Source organism: Homarus americanus, unplaced genomic scaffold (genome assembly GCF_018991925.1).
Source record: "Homarus americanus isolate GMGI-L3 unplaced genomic scaffold, GMGI_Hamer_2.0 scaffold46813, whole genome shotgun sequence".
Classification (NCBI taxonomy): Eukaryota; Metazoa; Arthropoda; class Malacostraca; order Decapoda; family Nephropidae; genus Homarus; species Homarus americanus.
In genome coordinates, this window is record NW_024716899.1 from 17,450 (window position 1) to 39,205 (window position 21,756).

The 21,756-nt window shown below is 44.8% G+C and overlaps 1 protein-coding gene across 4 annotated transcripts; it reads right to left on the bottom strand.

Moving 5' to 3' along the window:
- Positions 1-386: 386 nt before the first annotated feature.
- Positions 387-21,015, bottom strand: LOC121858527. 4 transcript variants are annotated; one of them, XM_042355002.1, is made up of 3 exons: positions 20,898-21,015; positions 20,101-20,202; positions 387-1,167 (listed from the first exon to the last, which is right to left on the bottom strand). In XM_042355002.1, exons 1-3 carry the CDS (start codon positions 20,974-20,976, stop codon positions 1,097-1,099), a joined length of 252 nt encoding a protein of 83 aa, XP_042210936.1. In that variant the 5' UTR covers positions 20,977-21,015; the 3' UTR covers positions 387-1,096. The 4 variants fall into 4 exon arrangements, with proteins under 4 accessions (XP_042210936.1, XP_042210935.1, XP_042210934.1 ...); XM_042355001.1 differs by lacking the exon at positions 387-1,167 and adding an exon at positions 16,847-19,147 and having other exon boundaries at positions 20,898-21,003; XM_042355000.1 differs by lacking the exon at positions 387-1,167 and adding an exon at positions 16,847-19,153 and having other exon boundaries at positions 20,898-21,003.
- Positions 21,016-21,756: the final 741 nt, after the last annotated feature.

Here is a 21,756-nt window from a genome sequence, read left to right on the forward strand (position 1 = left end):
TTGTTGCGTCACCTCCTCCAACTCTTCCTCATCAGCTCCGGATCGAGGAGAGTGCAGTTCACTCTGGGAAGTGACCACACTTGGATTACCTATCCTGGAAACCTACGGCACAGTGACTACCTACCATCTTCTTCAATACTCAGCTCTACTCGTCAGACACTTCAGCACCACACTTGAGTATTGTAACCCTATATTGCCTCCCACCTCCACTTGCTTCAGATTGTTGTATGTTGTATAAATATGTATATACTGTTAAGCCAATGTTGCGTATGTTTAAGTTAAGTATGGTTAAGGGTAAATTACAGAAAACTGGATATTTTGTTAAGGAATTTATTGTACTTTATTATACACAACAAAACCCTTTTATAGTCCGATTCTCTTTGTTTGTTTAGTTTTTTTATTGTTGTTGCCTGTTGGGATCTGGGTAGACTTTTAACTATATTCTAAACCAGTTTCTAAATCCCCAACTCGTAACACCTCATAGAACACCAGGTGACCCTTCTACCAAGCAAGCACCCTTTAGGACCAACCCTGGCAAGAGGAAGATTATGAGGGAGGAAGTGGACTATTTGCTTCGACACGAACTAATCGAACCAAGCGACAGTGACTGGGCATCACCGTGCGTGCTGGTGTCAAAATTCGAAGGCTCCTTCCGTAGGTTTACAGACTACAGACGGGTAATTGATGTGACCAGGGCTGACTCCTATCCTCTCCCTCGTATAGACGACATTCTTGACAACCTCGGGCAGGAAAAGTTCATCATGAAGCTCGACCTGATGAAGGGGTACTATCAAGTGATTCTGACGGTGGAATCTAAGAGAATTACTGCCTTCGTCATTCCTGATGGGCTTTGGCAGTACAAAGTCCTCCCCTTTGGGCTTCGCAGTGCCCCTGGGACATTCCCGAGGGCTATGAATGTGGTGAAGTCTGGATTTCCTGGTGTCTGTGCCTACTTGGATGACCTGCTAGTGACAGGAGTTACCTGGGAGGAACACACTGAGCGACTTAGTGCCCTTTTCACCCGCCTTTCGGAGTACAACTTCACTGTCAACTTGGCTAAAAGTGAGTTTGGCCATGCAACCCTCACCTACCTTGGTCATATGGTGGGCCAAGGGAGGGTGGCTCCAGTCAATGCAATGATAGCGGCTCTACAGCGACTCCCGCCTCCTGCAAATTGAAAAGCCCTGTGTAGGTTCCAAAATGAAGGTATTTGTGGACAAAAGCATGTCAGGCTGCATTTGAAACCCTTAAACATCTGTTAACCTCAATTCCTGTGTTAAATATGCCAGATTTTGACAAGCCTTTTGTGATTCAGGTTGATGCCTGTGATGTGGGTATGGGTGCTGTGTTACTACAGTTTGAAAAGGGTATACTACACCCAGTTTGTTTCAACAGTGTGAAATTAAAACCACTTCAGCGTGGTTATACCACGATAGAAAATGAGTCTTTGGGGGCTTTTGTTACCTTTAGAAAAGTTTGCAGTGTATGTTGAGGGTTCACCATATTCAGTAGAGGTGTACGCAGATCATTATCCCTTACAATTTGTACAGAGGTTGAGAAATATAAATCCAAGATTACTTAGGTGGGCTTTAGCATTGTAGCCCTTCAATATAGAAGCGAAACAAATTAAAGGGAAAGACAATTTTTTGGCATACACCTTGTCCTGTGATGTATAAAAGTTTTCGCCTTTTATTCATAAACTTTTTAGATAAGGAGGGGGATGTTACGAGCAGTTTCGCCCATTACTTGTCCACACTGAATGAGTCCTCATTTAAGTATTAAATGTGTTTATTACATTGCATTGTTAATAAGGTAATTTAGATAAAGCTTACGTTTCAGCCAATCAGGATATAAAACGTCAGAATTTGGTGGTAGAGAGGTGACGTCGGTGACCGGCTGGTACATGGTAATCAGTCTAGGCACAACTATCTTAAGTAAAGTAGTATACCTCTCTCTGGTGTTTTGGTAGTTGGCACTTGACTTTTGAGATTTCTTATTGCTTGATATTAATTTTATTGGAACTTCAGTCCTTACTCAGCCACTTCCAAACATCTTATCAATTCAATTTCAATTTCAATTGTTTATTCCTTGATAGAGGAAGCGGGATCCTAGTGCTGTCACTAGGTACCCCTGTACAATGACACCATAATCATCTGGCAAGTGTGAAAAGTATATACAGTATAAATATTATAAAGGGGCTTACTAAAGCCTAAGGAAGGAAGGATGTTCCTTTAACACATAATTAATATTATTTACAAAATATCTGGCCAGTATTGGGAGGATCATCGTGTCTCCGTCAGGGGATGTGGGGATACCAATCTCCCAAGCAAAGTCATACCCAATGATGATACGGGCAGCAATCACGTCCCCCTTCCGCGACCCTTTCCCGTAGACGTACGAGAAGTCAGGAAGTTTACGGAGGACATCGTACCATGTGGGCGGGGAGTCCAGGGGGATGGCTGCTTCCCGAGCTTCTCTCTGTTTGCGGCGGATTTGGGTCCTAATCTGTAAGAGTGTTCGAGGAACAACGTAGTCAGGTGTGGCCTTGTTGCAGCCAGTCTTGGCAAGGTCATCTGCTGCCTCATTCCCCAAGATACCGACATGACTAGGTATCCATAGGAATGTCACAGGACGGCCTTCATCCTGAAGTGTGGATGTTAACCCTCGTATTCGGAGGATGAGGTCCTTATTTTCCCCAGATCCAAATGCGATCCCGTCGAGAGCAGACCTGGAATCGCAGCAGACAAGCAAGGGGCAGAAACCATCTGCTTCTTCCTCAGTGAGAAGGGCAGCAAGGAGGGCTATTAGTTCAGCCTGAGTGGAGGATGCCCCGTCAGAAACTCTGAGAGACAGTTTGATAGGCTCAGGGGCATGAGGACGGGAGATGTAGACACCAGCCCCGGCCCTACCTGTAGCGGGGTCAACAGAACCATCAGTGTAGAGGACGACCCTACCTGGGGACCAGTGAGCGATCCTGGAGAGGTGGTATTTGCAGAGAATAACAGGGTTCACCTGGGATTTCGGGAGCGGTCCACCGAGGGCAATCACTTCAGGTTGAAAATCCAGCCAGGGAGAAGGAGACAAACCAACAGCAGGGGTGACAACAATATCAGGCAGGAGGTCGTGTTCCTGAAGGGCTCGGATGAGTGACCCTCGCCACTGTCTTCTAGATGGAGGTCGGTCTCGAACAGCAGTAGTCAAGTTGGTTTGGACATAGTTGCCCCTAGGATCCCGTAGAATGGAAACGGCAGTTTTTAGGTAAAACTCCTGGACACGATCCTGTAAGGGGGAAAGACCAAGTTCGTTATATAGAGAAGTAGAGCGTGTCCACTGAGGAGCCCCAAGGATGATACGAGCAGCTTTCCTCTGGATAACTTCGAGACGGTTGACAGCAGTCCGACTAATGTTGACGAGGGCAGGGGCGGCGTAGTCGACACAGGAACGAACAAAAGACTTGTACATGGTGAGAAGTACAGGGATGCTGGCACCAAGGGAACCCCTGCACATGGTAGAGAGGGGAGCGAGACGCCGAAAACATATGTCTCGAAGATAGCGGACTTCAGGGATCTGACAACGTGTGCGAGTTACATACACACCCAGGTATTTTGTCTCATTAACCCAGTCCAAGGGCGTTCCTGATAAGAAAAGGGGTGGAGGTACAACACGACCGTGCCACATGGCTTTTGTTTTCGCAGTTGAAAGAAGGAAACCAAGTGAATCACACTCTCTGGAGACCAGATCAAGGGCTTCCTGCATGCTGAGGTAGTCAGGGGCTTGGAGGAGGACATCGTCGGCATATCCTGAGTGGACAACTTCTGTCGGCCACGGGAGTGATGCAATGGAGTGCATGAGAGTGTTAAACAAGGTGGGACTCAGGACTCCACCTTGAGGGGTGCCGAGGTTCATTTCTTGAACAGGAGACATAGAGCCTTCAACGCGAACCCGGGCCTGACGTCCAGTGAGGTAAGAGGCGATCCATTGTAGAAGTCTCCCTTTAACCCCTAACCGTGCAAGTTCAGCTAAAATGAGGGCAGGCTGAGCCGTATCAAAGGCTCCCTTGATATCAAGGAAGACGGAGACGCGGGCAGTCTGATTGCAATAAAAGGAAGCAATGGAGTGTGCTGTGCTGCGATGTTGAATGAAACCATTGAGGGAGTTGTGGAAGCCGCCTATGGTGTGAAGAAGGCGACGATGGAGTACCCTCTCCATCATCTTGCAAACACAGGAGGTAAGACTAATGGGTCGATATTTCCCAGGATCTCCCGGCTTAGGGATGGGGATAATAGTGGCATTTTTCCAGTTGGACGGGAGAACCCCATGTTCATAAGACATATTGTAGAGAGCAAGCAAGGGGCCGTTAGGAATATTAGTACAGGCGTTGAGGACGGAGTAGGTTATCTGATCATCCCCAGGAGAGGTGTCTTTTCTAGAGCGACGAGCACTGTCAAGCTCGAACTGTGTGATGGGATGATCAGTGGGGGCAGGGGAGGTAAGAGCAGCACGAACAACAGGCTCAGACGCATCGATGCGGGCCTGCACTGCCTCCTGCATTGGATCTGGAAGTGCCTCAGGGGAGGAAGCTCGTGCCCAGTCCTCCATTAAAGAGCAGGCAAGGGAGGCGGGGTCAGGGTGGGGAGGAGGCCTCCGTCGAGTACCCCGTATAGCATTAATCCGATTCCATACATAAGAGGGTGACGACTGGAACGATAGAGACCCCGTGAAGGATAGCCAGTCCGCCTCACGTATCCGACGGCGCTCCTGAGTTGCAAAGGAGCACCAATTTTTGAAGTCTTCCCAGTCCTCTGGAGACCGAGACCTCCGTATGGCAGAGTGGAGATCACGGGTTACCTGCCGGAGATGTCTCATGGCAGGGATACGATACCAGTAGTTGGTGGCACTTCTGGGGTGACGGGGAGGGCGTGGAGGGGTAGCGCGATTGACAGAGTCATACACGGCATCAACAAAATCAGCGCTGTAAGAGTCAAGGGACTGAGGGACAACATAGGAATCCGCCCAGGTAGAAAGGTATTGGGTAAAGGGAGGAACAGCATCTTGTGTGAGACGAAGGCGAGGGGATCGATAAGGAGTTGATGTCGGGGCAGAGAAGGAGAGCCTGAGATGGGTAGTAACGGCAAGATGGTCACTATACAGAGCAGGCTCGGTGCAGACGGTAGGATGAAAGGAAGTATGACCGTTCAATAGTAAGCCAACATCAAGGAAACTATGGGGGAGGCGAGTAGGATCGTCAGGACAAAGAAAGCGAACATCATCATCCCCATTAAGAAACTGTGAGAGATGTGATCCATTAAGGGTACATGGAGTGGGATGATCCGGAGTAAGAGTGGGATGGCGGGCATTAAAGTCGCCAAGAACAATAGTGGGAACCCCATCATGGAGGTCGTGAAGAACCTGGGGGTCCAGAGAATCACTCTTGAAATGAACATTGACTACACGAAGGGTCCGGTCACCAAGAGTAAGGGAGACAGAAAGTAATTCAGACGGGGGTCCATGTGAGTCAGGTGAAGGGAGACGAACAGATGGAATGGTGTTACGCACAAGGGTGAGGAGGCCACGAGCCTGCCCACGGTACCGAGGCAGGGTGTAAACAGAATAGCCAGAGAGGCGGAGTGGAGTAACATCGTCTGTGATGGTTTCCTGAAGTAGAGCAACATCTACTTGATGGGAGAGCACAAACTGGGCGAGGTCTGTCCGGCGAGGTCTAAGTCCCTGGATGTTCCATTGTAAGAAGAGGAGGGAACGGCCTCCGGTGTGAGATGAGTCGGAGGGGCTAGACAGGGCTCCAGAGGAGGTACCAAATTCTGTTGAGAGAAATGGAGAGGGAGGAGTGGGAGAGCGAGGGATGGATCCTCCATCTCGGGAGATGGAAGGAGGCGGGTCATCAGGGCTTGCAAAATGCGCCCCTGTTGGGTCAGGGTGTCCAGAATGAGTTGTTGTTGCTTCTGCAATGTCGCAATTGTTTTCACAAACAAGTCGAGTTGGGCTGAGAGAAGGTTGATTTGCTTGGAGTGGCTATCCAGACGGAGAGTGATTGTTTCCATAGAACCAACTTGGTGTACCTGTGCACGAGCTGGAGGTGGCGGCGAGGATTGCCGAGGGCCCGACTGGGCATGTGGTGGTGGTAGCGACGGAGAGGGACGGTGAGGGTTCAGTTGAGTAAGAGGTGGTGGTGCTGGTGAGAGACAGCGGGGGTCCGGGTGGGCAGGAGATGGTGGTGACTGTGTGGCAGGGCCGGCAACGACCTTGTTCCAAGAACGGTAGGGAGAGGGAGGGAGGGGAGAAAGGATGGGTGGTAGGGGTGATGGAGGGGGTGGTAGAGGAGAGGAGATCAATGGGAAATCCTTGGTGGATGGAAGAGGCGGTGGTGGATAGGATTGAGGTTTGGTTGACAGGGGCTTCGTCAGAGACGAGGGCGGTGGTACAAGGTAAGTTTTCCCCGGGCGAGTGCCAGGACGCTGTGGGCAATTGGCATTCCAGGCGTGGTGACTGCCATGGCAATTGACGCACCGTGGAATAACTGGGATTTTGTTCTGAATTTTCGATTTGCATTCCACTGTGTCGTGAGGACCTGCACAGAAACCGCAGGCGACCATCCTCGTGCACTCCCAGGTGCGGTGTTTCCACGATTGGCAACGACCACAGATTTTCGGGGTTCCGATAAATCGGTCGAGAGGACAGTTGTGAATTGGTCCTACATTCACCTTCGGGGGGAGGGGGCCCACCCACCAGCCGATGAGTTCGTTGGATGGACGTTTGGAGACCGGGTTGATGCGGCGTTCCATGTCCAGTAGTTGTGGGAGAAGAGGGCGAAGATCGTCGATAGGGATCTCCCAGGGTACGTGGCGAACCATTACCTTGGTACGACGAGTTTCTGGGGTGATGATGGTGAACTTCAGCATCACCTCCCCCTGGGGAGCAGGAAAGCCCACCTGAGTGAGCAGGCGTACCGTCTCGTCCATTTGTGTGGTGACTATCACGGCTGTGGGACCTCGGCGGAGGCGAAGTGTTGAGTCCTGAAGTGGAGAGCAGTGACGGAAGAACCAGGTCGTCCGTGTGCTCAGAGGCAAGTCCCGAGGGAAGGCGAGACGACGAAGGCGCGACGGGGCAGGGAGACAAAGGGAATCCCCTATGTCCATCGTCGGCGGAGGGTCGGTCATTGAGCCACATGTAGGCTCACTTGGGGACCCCGATGACAGGAGTCCACCCTCTACAGCCCCAGAAGGGGTGCAAGGGGGAGCCGTGGCCCCTGCTGGAGACCCTGACTTCTGAGGTTTCTGCTTCTTCTTTGACGTGTCTTCAAGAAGAAAGTCGTCAGCATCACTGTCACCTACTGCCGCCGTTTCCAACGAACGGGAGCGTTTAACGGCGGGCATAGGGCACGTTGGCAACACTGCAGTCAGGTGGAGTGGTAATGACGTCACACTATCACACTGCGCATGAGCAAACTTGAAAAACTTTGCTCAGAGGGATCGGGTGGTAGGACCAGATGTTTTATCCCCAAAAAATGACAAAGTCCAAAAGTAACAAAAAAATATATGCCACTGTGCTGATATCTGGGTCTTACTATAGTTGTCTGCACAGGCTGGGATTGGTAGACGCTCTGAATTCGTCAGAAATACGAATTTTAAGGAGCAGTCTCTTACAGCCTTTGTTGACACTACGCACGCATGCGCGTTCCTTCCAACATCTTATCTTATTATTATTGTTATTTATTTTATTTTGTGTACATAAGTTAATAAATGTTTATATTTTTAGTTACCTGTTTAGGTTTTGACCTGTTAACTTGACCTTTGTTGTGAGAACTTGGGATTAATAATGTAATCATAAATACTGATATATTTGAAAGACTTAAGTGATTTGTGTTTATGTAACGATCTACGCTAAGGTCGTAATAATGAGTGACACATCCTAAGGCACTGAGTAGGTCTCTTGTGACACACATGCAAGCAATATGTATCTCTTGAAAGAAGCTCACACACACACACACACACACACACACACAAATCACTTGACCACCGACGGGTCAAGACGGGTCAGACGCACCTGGCGCTGCTCAGCAGCAGCCACTTCAACTGTTATGTTGGCCCATACCAACTACCTCCCCTGAACCCTCTTCCCCACTGGAATATCAACAAGTTCTCGCCAGTTGTTACTATTTCATTTGGGAAAGGAATGGAACCAGTGTTGAATAGTGGTGAACAGTGCTTAAGTCAGTGAAAAACAACTCGGCAGTTGAGTCTTACCCAAGCTAACCTTCACACAGTGAGGTCCCAGGTACCCAGTGATAATTCCCCTGAGACTCCACGATAGAGAAGCCTGGGACCACACCTCACCCACTTGAGTGAGTGAAGTCCTGTGACAACTGACCACGTGGTGTCCCCATGATGCTACGACACCACGTAGTGAATGAGTTGCTACAGCATCATGTAAAGTTCCTCATAACACCATCTGTGAGGGAATTACTACACCACGTGATGCCCCTCATAACACCATCTGTGAGGGAAGTACTACGCCATGTGATGCCCCTCATAACACCATCTGTGAGGGAAGTACTACGCCATGTGATGCCCCTCATAACACCATCTGTGAGTGAATTACTACACCACATCAGGCCCCTCATACACCATCTGTGAGGGAATTACTACACCACGTCAAGCCACTCATAACACCACCTGTGAGGGAACTAGTACTCCACGTGATGCCCCTCTTAACGCCATCTGTGAGGGAGTTACTACACTACGTGTGTAAACATTAATCTGCATGTTCACTGTATGTTCCTTCACCTTTCTCTAATGAAGGCTTTTGTTAAACCACCAGAGTATGTAATAAGTCATTTATGTCCAATGTATATTTTCAGCCTTCGGGCTGCAAACTTTTTCAATAAACCGTTTATTATTATTATTATTATTATTATTATTATTATTATTATTATTATTATTATTATTATTATTATTATTATTATTATTATTATTATTATTATTATTATTATTATTATTATTATTATCATTATTATTACACACACACACACACCACCTAACCGACTGGCACCAGCATTTAACATCAGACACGTATGGAGTGAAACAGCCACAACTGGAAGCTGCCACATCTTCCACTGAATACACAAACTATGTAAAACAGCTCAAAGATCAACCGTCGGCACAAAAGGGAAGCGATAATCAACATATGCATTGCAACAAAGAAGTGAATATCATGATTTTCAGCAATGTAATGGAAATAATTACCCTAAAAAGACAGTGTCAGATGTGGTTCCTCAGGCTTCAACTGGAACCCGTACCAAAGCAGAGGAACACGGTGATACTTGGATGAGCTTTAATGAGGCTCCTGTGGATATAGACTGTGAAGATGAACCAACAGTATCCTTGGTTTTAATTTTACTCCTGATATGTTTTAAAAAATGATGTTTTATTATATTGGCCCAAATTCATCACAAAGTGACGCTTACGTGATTTAATATTCTGATTCGACACATTTAAGGCTTTTTATATAATATATAGTCGGCATGATGTCCCGTTGAATGAGTTGAAGGCAGAAGCAAAAGGGGAGGAATGGTCACGTGCCCTGGTGGTGAAGAAGTACACCAATGATACGACAACAACGACAACAACAGCTAAGTGTACCAACTCGTTCAGTCCCTTGATAGACGAATTGGACGTTAGTACAGTCAGGGACAGGGATGACAAGGAAGGTATAAAAACTTTAATTGTTGGTGACTCACAGGTAAGGTACATGGACAGGGCCTTTTGTGGTAAAAACAAAAATAGGATGAGAGTGTGTTTGCCAGGAGCTGGGGTGGGGGATATAATTGACAGGATGGACAATATCTTGTCTGGTAATGGGAACAAACCCATTATCTGCCTCAGTGCAGGAGGCAATGATATTGGCCGGTGTAGGAGAGAGGAGCTTCTTGATAAGTTCAAGGCAGCTATAGATCGTATTAGGTCTAAGGGAGGGATCCCTATCATATGCCGTGTCCTGCCGAGAAGGAGAGTTGGCAGTGAGTGATTGTCAAGGGCGGTTGGTGTCAACGACCGTCTTAACAGAAATTGCAAGTCAATATCGGTCCCATTCATTGACAACTGGGACAACTTCTACGGCAGAAGGGACCTTTATGCTAGGGATGGGGTGGCAACCCTGGCTGGGTCTCTAGAGGGGGCAGTTCAAAGGATATCGGTCTTTCAACTGCTAGGGGAACATATGGGCACGGGGGTGGGGGAAACTGCAATGGGAGCGGGTAAATAAAGTAAAAGATTACAGGGAAATAGTGTTAGGAATGATGACAAAACTAAATTAAACAGGGAGTTTAAAACAAAACGCCATAAAGGTAGGACTTAGAACACGACAAACTTAAATGTCTACTACGCGAACAGTATAAGTATGAGAAACAAAATGGATGATATTAGGGCCTTGGTATACCGAAAAAATCGATATAATAGCATTCACTGAAACATGGATCAACCCAGACTCACGTGAGTTGCCGGTCGAATACCAAATTGCGGGTTACAAATTGTTCCATACCGATAGGCAAACCAGGAAAGGAGGCGGAGTAGCAATCTATATTAGGGATAATCTGAAGTGTGAAATAAATAAGGAAATAAAAACTGAGCGGAATACAGAAGCAATTTGGATAGAAATAAGCGACAGTAGGGAAAAATTAATCACAGGAATAATATATAGACCTCCCAATCTTGATAGAGTCAATGAGCGATTTATCTGGGATGAAATGCGCAGGGCTTCCATACACAACAAAGTCTGTATTGTAGGCGACTTTAACCTTGGCCAAATAGATTGGACTGACCTTACGGGTAACTCAGAATCAGAGGATTTTCTCGAGACGATCCAGGATTGTTTCCTAAGTCAACATATAACTGAACCCACACGGGGTAATAATATACTCGATTTAGTTCTGTCGAACAGAGAAAACCTCATTAGCAGTGTCGAGGTAGGGAACGAACTTGCAAACAGCGATCACAAAGAAATTCGATTCCAGTTAGATTTTCAGGGCAGACGTAAGGAAAATTCCACTAAAGTACCAGATTTCAGAAGGGCAAACTTTGACAGTTTAAAGAGGCAGCTGAGAGAGGGGGTGTCACGCTTGGCCGTGAACCTGACAGATGACTCCTACCTGATAACGACATCTGAGACTGCCGAGTTCCACGAAAATTTAAATAATGAGCTACTTAATGCACAAAGGCAGAACATACTATACAAAAAACTCAGATCAGATAACTATGACCCTAAATGGATAAATAATTATTTAAAGAACATCATTGGCCAAAGGAAGGCGTGGTGAGTAGGGTTAAAACCGAGATCAGGAAAGCCAAGAGGAATAATGAGGTGAGGATAGCAAGGGAGGCGAAGACAAACCCCAAGGGATTCTACCAAATGTATCAAACTAAAACACGAGAAAAGATTGGACCAATACGGTCAGATACCGGCGAGCTCACTGATAACGACGGAGAAATGAGCAATAATTTGAATAAATATTTTTCAACAGTTTTCACCACCGAAAATTTAAACATGATACCCGAGGCACCGACTCTATTCAGAGATAGTGAAGAAAACAAATTAAGCGAGATAGTAGTAACTAGTAATGATGTTAGTAAGCAAATAGACAAACTAAAGCCTAATAAGTCACCTGGTCCCGATGAGATATTTGCCAGAGTATTAAAGGAATGTAAGGAAGAGCTTAGTATGCCCTTAGCAAAGTTGTTTAACATGTCCTTAAAAACAGGTGTAGTACCAGAATCCTGGAGGATAGCGAATGTAATACCGATTTTCAAGAAGGGGGATAGATCACTATCCTCTAACTACCGCCCAATCAGTCTAACATCAATTAGGGCATGGTTACGGGACAGGAAACAGCGAGTGAGCATTAACGGCACTAAGTTCCATTGGAGCAACGTCACAAGTGGAGTTCGCCAAGGCTTAGTACTTGGACCATTATTATTTATTATATACATAAACGACATAGATATCGGCATAGACAGCAACATAAGTAAATTTGCTGATGACACTAAAATAGGACGTGTTATTAAATCTGATGAGGACTCAGCAAAACTACAGGAAGACCTAAACAAATTTTTCGAATGGTCTGAAAAATGGCAGATGAAATTCAACTTGGACAAATGTAAAGTACTCAGTATAGGAGATGTAAACAGGGAAACCAGATACCAGATGAACAACGATGCCATAGAGAAATCCGACTGCGAGAGAGATTTAGGAGTAATGATAAGTAGGAACCTTAAGCCAAGTAAACAATGTGTTTTTGCTCGTAACAAGGCTAATAAAGTACTTGGAATCATACAAAGGAGTGTTAGTTACAAGACTAGCGAGGTCATCCTAAATCTGTATCCTGCTCTTGTGAGACCACACCTGGATTACACAGTTCAGTTCTGGACACCGTATTACAGAATGGATATAGAATCATTGGAAAGAATTCAGAGAAGAATGACAAGACTAATCCCGGGTATTAGGAACCTTGAGTATAGAGACAGGTTAAAGCATCTTAATTTGCACTCCCTCGAGAGACGTAGAGCGAGGGGCGTCTTGATAGACGTGTATAAGTGGAAGTCAGGGCTAAACAAAGGGGACATTACAAAGGTACTCAAACTATCCAACCAGGAGCGAACTCGTAACAATGGTTTTAAATTAGACAAATTTAGATTTAGGCGTGAAATAGGTAAACACTGGTTTGGAAACAGAGTAGTGGATGAATGGAACAAGTTACCAAATATCATCATTAACTCGAATACTCTGAATAGCAATAGGGGTTGGGTGTAAACGGGACTGCCGAGTATGGGCCAATAGGCCCGCTGCAGTTTCCTCCATTCTTATGTTCTTATGTTCTTATACGCCGCTGCTCTAGCTCATAAACAGAGTTAATAAAGTGGCTATCAGACCAGCAACACATACCTGGGCTACATGTAGTACGGTTTTCGGGGAATAAACTAAGGGGGTAGTTATGGGAATGGGTGGGTGGGGTTCAACTCGAGTATTTTGGCCGTAGAAATGCGAGTAATTCGGACCAACTATGGGACCATCCCTGGACTAACTAGGAAAAACGTCTCGAAGGCAGATATTTAGGGGTTTTTTTTTTGGGGGGGGGGGTCATTATGTGTGAATGAATAAACTAAATGCAAAAATAATTGCATTTTCATTTTTTTATTGTCCAAGAACATGTCATAACGTCCTTCGATATTCCAACGTATTGTGCTTAAATGAGTCAGCAAAATTAATTCATTTTCTTCCATTTTTTCAAGAATTTGAGTTATAACATGACAATGATATCACTCGCTCATTATCACGTATGTATCTGTCTTCCTTACATGCAAAACTTAATAATGGAGTTACGTTAATGATCTTTGGTAACTTGTTTTATCGTATTCGCCTTCAACTTTATTTCCTAACTAATATCTATTTTCTTCTTAAACATAAATTTATCTCATGTAAATCTATTGCTACTAGTTCTGCCGTGTTTCGATGGTTTATGTGTCTTATACATCATATCTTACCTTTGCATAAACTTAGCTGACGTGAGGTCCGTGGGCCATCAAGCAATTTCGATGCAAGTTATACGATTGGATGATATCCCAAACGCAGACTTATGTTTACAGAGTGGGAACTGGGACTGAATGTATATGTTAGATTTCCAAGCGCCCTTTTAACTGGCAAGGCAGGGTCGCTTTTCCCTGAGGTAATAAAAAATTACTCTCCCCACTGAAAAAAAAGCAAGCTATTGATTTAATAAATAAGTTTATCTTTACATCAAATTGTTGACTTGTTGTACACCGCCAGATTACTGTGGAATTCAATCTGGTTTCAAGGGAAGAAATCCTCTAGCACCCATTCCCTGCTAACCCTTCGGCCTATGTCTCTCAGAACCATCTAAGCTAAAGAAGTATATTTATTTGCGATTCATATTATACGTCATATTCTCAGCACAAAGCCTCATCAAGTGGAGGTGGAGGAGTTTATGGAACCCATCCATCCATCCATCCATCCATCCATCCATCCATCTCTCCTTCAGTTTGTCCCTATTCTTATAACAACTCATGTTAGACAGATACGCGCATTTAGTCATTATCTTCATATTAGTTTCCTTTTTATCTTCTATGAACATAAAACAGGATATATACAGTAAATATAGTCGATTAATTCCCTCGCTGGCCACTCCTTTTCTTCTTCCTCCAGATACACTTTCAACTCCGTCTACAATATACTGGTTGTTATTTTACCGCCTCAAATTTATACTTGTCAAACATAAGGTAAACTTCGCCACTGCTCACGGTGTCGTCCAGACGTCAAGACGACCAGAAGTAACAAAACTTTCTTTGTGTTCATCATTAACTGTAAATAACTTGTGCTGTGACTCTACCTACTGACCAGATCTTAAATTTTTCCACCTAGCATATTTGTTGCGTTGATTTTACAGAATAAAGACGTGAGATTTCTAAATTTTGTCCTAGTTGAGGGTAGAGCAGAGCAAGGATCATACTGTTTACAGTCCTTGGAACAAAGGGAGGTGCTGAGGTCCGACTGTCTACTAGGACAAACTTCCTCTCAAAACCATAAATTAGTTATTAATTTTTATTGCACGTACATAGAACTTCTATATAGTCTGATCTTTCTTTCGGTTTTAGTTAGTAACTTTTTATTTCTTGAAAAACACGTTTTTTCTCTTTTGGAAAAACAGACAAAATGGACAATTGGTAAATAACTTATTCAATAACGACGTATTATGAAACTGTTGTATACCTGGTGAATTATGATTTATTATTTTATAAGCGGAGTAATGTTGTGTTACATGATGGTAACACTCGACCATCACTAACACATTATCCTCATGTGCCTGTGTTCATCACTACCGCACTCACGTTAACTTGTTATTGTTTAACTCTTGGCAAGTTAGAAACTGTATTCTTTCTGTTGTATTATAAAAAAGTAATAAATTTTACAGTTTATTCCTGAAAAAAAATCTGTGGAAGACCTGAAGCGACGAAAAAATAAACTAAGTTTATCTAGCCCGAATTTGTTTAAAAAAAATTATCATCTTAATTATATTACAAACTAAGGAATAGCTGTATTAATATTCTTTCTTTATCTAGCCCTGTACTTTTATTACAATTGAAAAGTTATGATTATTATAACGCGTATGTTGCAACATCAATCAGCTTGTCGTGGTTAATATATTATGTGTTGTTATGAATGCACAGACAATAAATATTAGGGACGATTCATTAATAATTATACCAGGTCAAGTATTTATAACGTTCGCATAAGCATTTTTTGGGAGGGTTGGAGGAGCCAGGCCCACAGTGATGGCTGGTGACCCACTGAGTCACCTTCACCAGGGGTTCCTGTCTCGAGTCTGTGTTGTCCAATTTCATCTGCTTTGTTAGTTTAGCATTCGGAAAAATCGCATTTTTCGTGTATAGTTTTACTCTTGTTTATACGGTATTGTTTAAATTAATAGAAGTAAACAACATAAACATTCTACACATTGAAGTACACTCTTCAAGTATTGGAGACACTATAGCTGGGAACACTGACAAGTACAGCGGTGTGTGTGTGTGTGTGTTTGTGTGTGCGTGTGTGAAGGAAAACTTCATACTATATGAGTGTTACCCCTAATACATCTATTGTTACACGGGACTAAGCTACGTCAGGAGAATAAATATAAATGGTGCTCCGTGAGGATGATCAGTGATAGTTGAGGTGTTACTTAATAGAAGACGACAACCTATGGGAGCTTTGAGTCATATGAGTGCCGGGAGGTGGTGGTGTGTCGTCAGGAGGTTATGGTGCTCGTGTGTCGTCAGGAGGTTGAGGTGCTGGTGTGTCGTCAGGAGGTTGAGGTGCTGGTGTGTCGTCAGGAGGTTGAGGTGCTGGTGTGTCGTCAGGAGGTTGAGGTGCTGGTGTGTCATCAGGAGGTTGAGGTGCTGGTGTGTCGTCAGGAGGTTGAGGTGCTGGTGTGTCGTCAGGAGGTTGAGGTGCTCGTGTGTCGTCAGGAGGTTGAGGTGCTGGTGTATCGTCAAGAGATTGAGGTGCTGGTGTGTCGTCAGGAGGTTGAGGTGCTGGTGTATCGTCAGGAGGTTGAGGTGCTGGTGTGTCATCAGGAGGTTATGGTGCTGTCGTCAGGAGGTTGAGGTGCTGGTGTGTCGTCAGGAGGTTGAGGTGCTCGTGTGTCATCAGGAGGTTGAGGTGCTGTGTGTCGTCAGGAGGTTGAGTGTCTCGTGTGTCGTCAGGAGGTTGAGGTGCTGGTGTGTCGTCAGGAGGTTGAGGTGCTCGTGTGTCGTCAGGAGGTTGAGGTGCTGGTGTGTCGTCAGGAGGTTGAGGTGCTGGTGTGTCGTCAGGAGGTTGAGGTGCTGGTGTGTCGTCAGGAGGTCAGTAAAGAAGGTGTCTGAACACTAAGAGAAAACAACACAACACGAATGACCGCGAGTAAACTGGACAATTTGAAGAGAAAGTGAAAATGGAGACCAACTGACAGGAGGGACACTGGCAGGTCCCTCACTCAACACTGTCACGCCTCCACCTCACACAGTTCTTCTTATACATAATACACTATACACTCTACACATTATATTAGCTTACAATAAGCAAACACAGTGATACGGTAGTCATTATTGCGTCTTGCCCCTATGAGTAAACTCGAATGTGTTACAACTCAGCTGTAGTCATTATTGGGAAGTAAAACCTCACATATAGTACAGTATAGTAGGTGTTACCACCATCCTCATATGGTTTATACGGCACCCTGGTCTTCATGGCCTAAGTTAAGTGAAAAACTGGAAAAATAAAGTCGGTGTAGAAATAATGTACCAATTTATTGGCCGGGGAAGTTTGAGCTTACTGGCCAGTGTATCAACAGAGGGTGTTCAGCTGTCCCCTGGCCACACAGCCTTACAGAAGGGCACACAAATGCACTTCAGGTTTCACAGAGTAAAAATAAAATATTTCTATTCAGTCGCCCAACTTTCTGTGTTCATTATAGTTGTAAACACACCAGCTGGAGTGTACACAATACTGTCATGGTACAAAAAGTTTATGGCTGGCGTGAGCTCTCTCCTACAGTGATCACATGTCACAGGTGCCGGGAGTTTGATCTTCACATGGATTATAAAATAAATTAATGAGATTATCTAGACTGAATATGAAGAAACAGAGTTGTATTAGTGATGGTCCTCTCCTGAGGAAACACACCCACCCGCCGTCACAAACTTCACAACGGTTCATGCAGTTTTTCCACGGTGATTATTTGTCCTCTCTAATAACCTGAGCCACAGTATTATGTATTAAACTGTTAGGTAGCTGAGCTCTGCAACAGAAACTATTTCAAATATAATAAAGACTTCATGAAAGCATCAATAACTAATATGTGTCATCCTGGGGGATTTAAATTTACAGTGTAGAGTCGTGTATACAAAAGCTACAGTAATCATCTCTATATAGCAAACAACTAAAATGACACCGATGTATCAAGACCAGGAAGGCACCTTAACTTACTGAGAATAATGACGTCTTACATCTCGTTGTGACGTAATATACCAGTTGTGACGTCAACAGCACCTACCTTAGCTGTATATACTGTATACAGTATATGAATGAATAAAGAACTGACTCAAAAACCGGAGTTAATTTTCAATATATTGATGAACCGTGGCGAGGGTTGGGTGACTGTCAGGCGTGAACCTAGAGTAAACACAATTACACTTTTACATATTTGCCTTATTTCTTCATCTTCAGTCAAGGTGTTAAAAGACGTATTGCGATAAAACTTCCCAGCACATTGACAGCTTGATCATTAAGTAACTACATTTAATCATATTTGGTGGAAGATTAGTTGCACTTTTGATTGTTTGTGATACAGCAACACATGTGAACGTAACACAGCTGTCACCATCTACCAGTTCTTCCACGGTAAGAAACGTCCTCACACCAGCCGCACAAACAAACTCCTCCGCACGAAACTTGATTCTGGACAAGTAATTATCTGATTGATCTGCCTACTTATGGCTAGCATTCTTTAACTAGAAGAAGGTTGCTGTGCGGATGTGAGTATATATCAAGGTAAGTAAGTCTGTCAGTAGCGTCTGCCTTCATATAAGAAATGTATTACAAAATCTCTGTAGTTATCATCTAGTTTTAAATTAGATCCTAAAATTAAAAATCTCCAATAAGAATGAGGTCATTGTCCTGGTAAATAGCTTAAAGTTAACTGGCGAAGATTTAACTTAGACCATTGTTTGGATGATGAGCTAGTTGGTTTTCCTTAGCTGGCCTTCCCTAATTGGCCTTTTCTAGTTGGCCTTCCCTAGCTGGCCTTCCCTAGCTGGTCTACTCCAGCTGGCCTTCCCCAACTCGTGGTCTAAGTCATTTGTAGTAGGAACTGTTGAGTCAAATACTGAGTGATCGACTTCATGTCATTATAACAACACCAGACATTATCGTCGTAAAAGCCGATACTTTTCCCGGTAAACACAGTCACTCACAAAGCCTTAATGGATCTTGTACTGTAATATATTATGAAGAAAGTGACAGAGATAAGCTTCCCCTGTGTCGGTTAAAACTTGGACATAGGAAAACTCAGTGTTGACTGATTTCATCCTTAAAATATCTTTGATGATGTCAGAAAAGCCTACTGGCTATGACACAACCGCCAGAGGAGACACTAACTTGTGCCTCGTATGAGAGTGGTAGACTTGTGATTAATGGCGGGGCAATAGCAAGGTAAATTGTGTGTGTGTGTGTGTGTGTGTGTGCGAGCGCTTTACCAACACTATCAACAGGAACCAAAAGCACCCATTGGGAAAAGACAATAAATTGGTTAGATAGAATCGTTGTATACAGACACAGGTATAAGTCCAACATAAGCCACGTGTACAGTTTCCACATAAACCCTAAAAGAGATATAAATATAAAATTAAGGGAGTGATTTTGTAGATGTAGCGTCGACTGAGAAAAGAATGAGGGGGAGGAGTTGTTCAGTCATCCGGATTCTCAGTCCAACGTCTATGCACGGCAGCGTATAGGACAACGAAGGCATAGAGCGTCACCCCAGCAATCACTACCAAGATGCATGCGAACACCACGCTCAGGAAGCCTTCATCTATACCTGGAAAACAGGCCAATGAGGTGGATTCCTTTAACACGTAAATTAAATAGTTTCTTTACAACACACCAATCCAAGTACAGTGCTATTCTCAGCTCACGTACCCCTAATCTACGTACTCCTCATTTTCATACCCCAATTCACGCACAGCAAGTACACATACCTCCAATTCACGTGCTCCTAGTTTAAGTACCAAAGATCACGTACTCTTAGCACCCGTACCCACAGATCACATACTCTTAGCACCCGTACCCCCAGATCACATACTCCTAGCACCCGTACCCCCAGATCACTTACTCACCCGTACCCCCAGACTCCTAGCATCGCAGATTTACTCTAGCACCTGTACCCCCAGATCACATACTCTGCTTGCTCTTACCACCCGTACCCCAGATCCCACATACTCCCTAGCACCCTTGCCCCCAGATTACATACTCTTAGCACCTGTGCCCCCAGATCACTCCTTACTTTTGGCACCCCCAGATCACATACTCCTAGCACCCCATGCCCCCAGATCACGCTGCTCATAGCACCTGTGCCCCCAAGATCTCTCTTTCCTTTTCCCATGCCCCCAGATCCCTCACGCCTCTTACTTCCCGTACCCCAGATCACATGCTCTAACAGCCGTGCCCCAGATTATACTCTTAGCACCTGTCCCTGAATCTGTCTCTTAGCACCGTACCCCAGATCACATGCTCCTAGCATATTGCCCCAGGTCATACTCTTAGCACCGTACCCCCAGATCACATCTCCCCTGCTTTTTACACCCTAGATTACATACTCTCAGCACCCGTCCCCCTCAGATCACATACTCCTACCACCTGTACCCCCAGATTACATACTCCTAGCACCCGTACCCCCAGATCAGACACTCTTAGCACCCGTTTCCCCAGATCAGATACTCTTAGCACCAGATCACGTACTCCTAGCGCACGTACCACGACACGTACCGGATTTCTTGGTAGCGGCACGTTCGTTGACCATCGCCTTCATTTGTCTCAGTCTCTCTCTCAGCTCCTCCACGTTCTCCTCGCCATCCTCGTCGCCCAAACCTGCAACACACCTAAGCATTAGTTATTTCTACACCTGCAACACACCTGAACAGTCGTCCGTACACCTGTAACACACCTGGGCATTAGTTATTTTTACACCTGCAACACACCTGAGTGCTCGTTACTTCTATATCTGCAACACACCTGAGTGCTAGTTACTTCTGCACCTGCAACACACCTGAGCACTAGTTATTTCTACACCTGAACAGTCATCCGTACACCTATAACACACCTGGGCATTAGTTAATTCTACACCTGCAACACACCTGAACAGTCATCCCTACACCTGCAAAACACCTGACCAAAATTATATCTAGACCTGAACAGCATACCTATCAGATACATACTGAATATCAATCCCTAACATCTAAAAATCTGTAAACTAATTGTAAACTAGATTCTTGATGCAAACTCCAACTCTGGCTGTAAATTTCAATGTAGAGTTTAACATAAGGAATAAATTTCTACCTGTAAACTACTCGGCTTAAGATAATACTTTAGATGTAAACTATTAGACAAGATAAAGGTTTACTTGTATGCAATTGCGGATAAGTTTTCGGCTACTGTTAAGTATTAAAATTAAAGGGAACACCTATAACCCCACATGTGAGACATAGGTGGGAGTAAACTGTATACAGATGGTGAAAACTGTTTACAGGTGGGTTTAAACTGTATACAGCTGGGAGCAAACTGACCTGTGTAAATGGAGTGGGCGGCTGGTCGACTCCGAACTCCATCTGGAGCCTCCATGATGTCCTGAGGAGATGAGAGCATCGTTATTTATCGTTACTCCTCGTTAATCATCGTCAATTGTAATGAGACAAAACTCACAAGAAGAGAATTACATATATAGGTAGGAAGTATAGAGAGTAGGAATGTAAAGATAGGAAACTTGGTAGCGTGGCCTGGATGTTATTTGCACAGCGTCACTACGCTTATCTTATCTCGTATGTCAATACACGTATATTACTTCTTAAAGGGACAACTTGTTAAACACCTCTTCGATACAACTATTTATTAATTCACTCAATGACATGGACACATTAATATCACTATTATATCGGGGTACTAACACATTATGTTTTACGTTACTTGACACTGACTCTCGGACACACCTGAATGAATACACTTCCCACAGTAGGTAACTCACCCTAGGACGTTCTGACAAGACTCACGTGTACCCTGACGTAGGCCCAGTGAGTGCTGGCTGGGCTGCCTCCTATGGGAGAGTCTGCTTAGCTGGCGATGCCGTGGTCTGGTCGGGAGGTCTCCCTCCCGACCTGGGGAGGGGACGTGCGTGACTCTGCTTAGTGAACCGAGTGACGACCCGAACGGGAGAGAGATGACAGCAACCAGAATGAGAATCAGTATGACCAGGATCAGAATGATAATCGTAATGGAATGCCCGTGGACGGGACTGTAGGGCCTTTATATGGGGTCGGCCCAGCCGGCTTCTGACCTCTAACAATTAACACTAAACTGGTTTGATCTGAATAGTTGTGTGCAGGTGTGGTCCTGGCCAGGTGTCTTGGCTAGGTGCGGTTGTAGGTCACC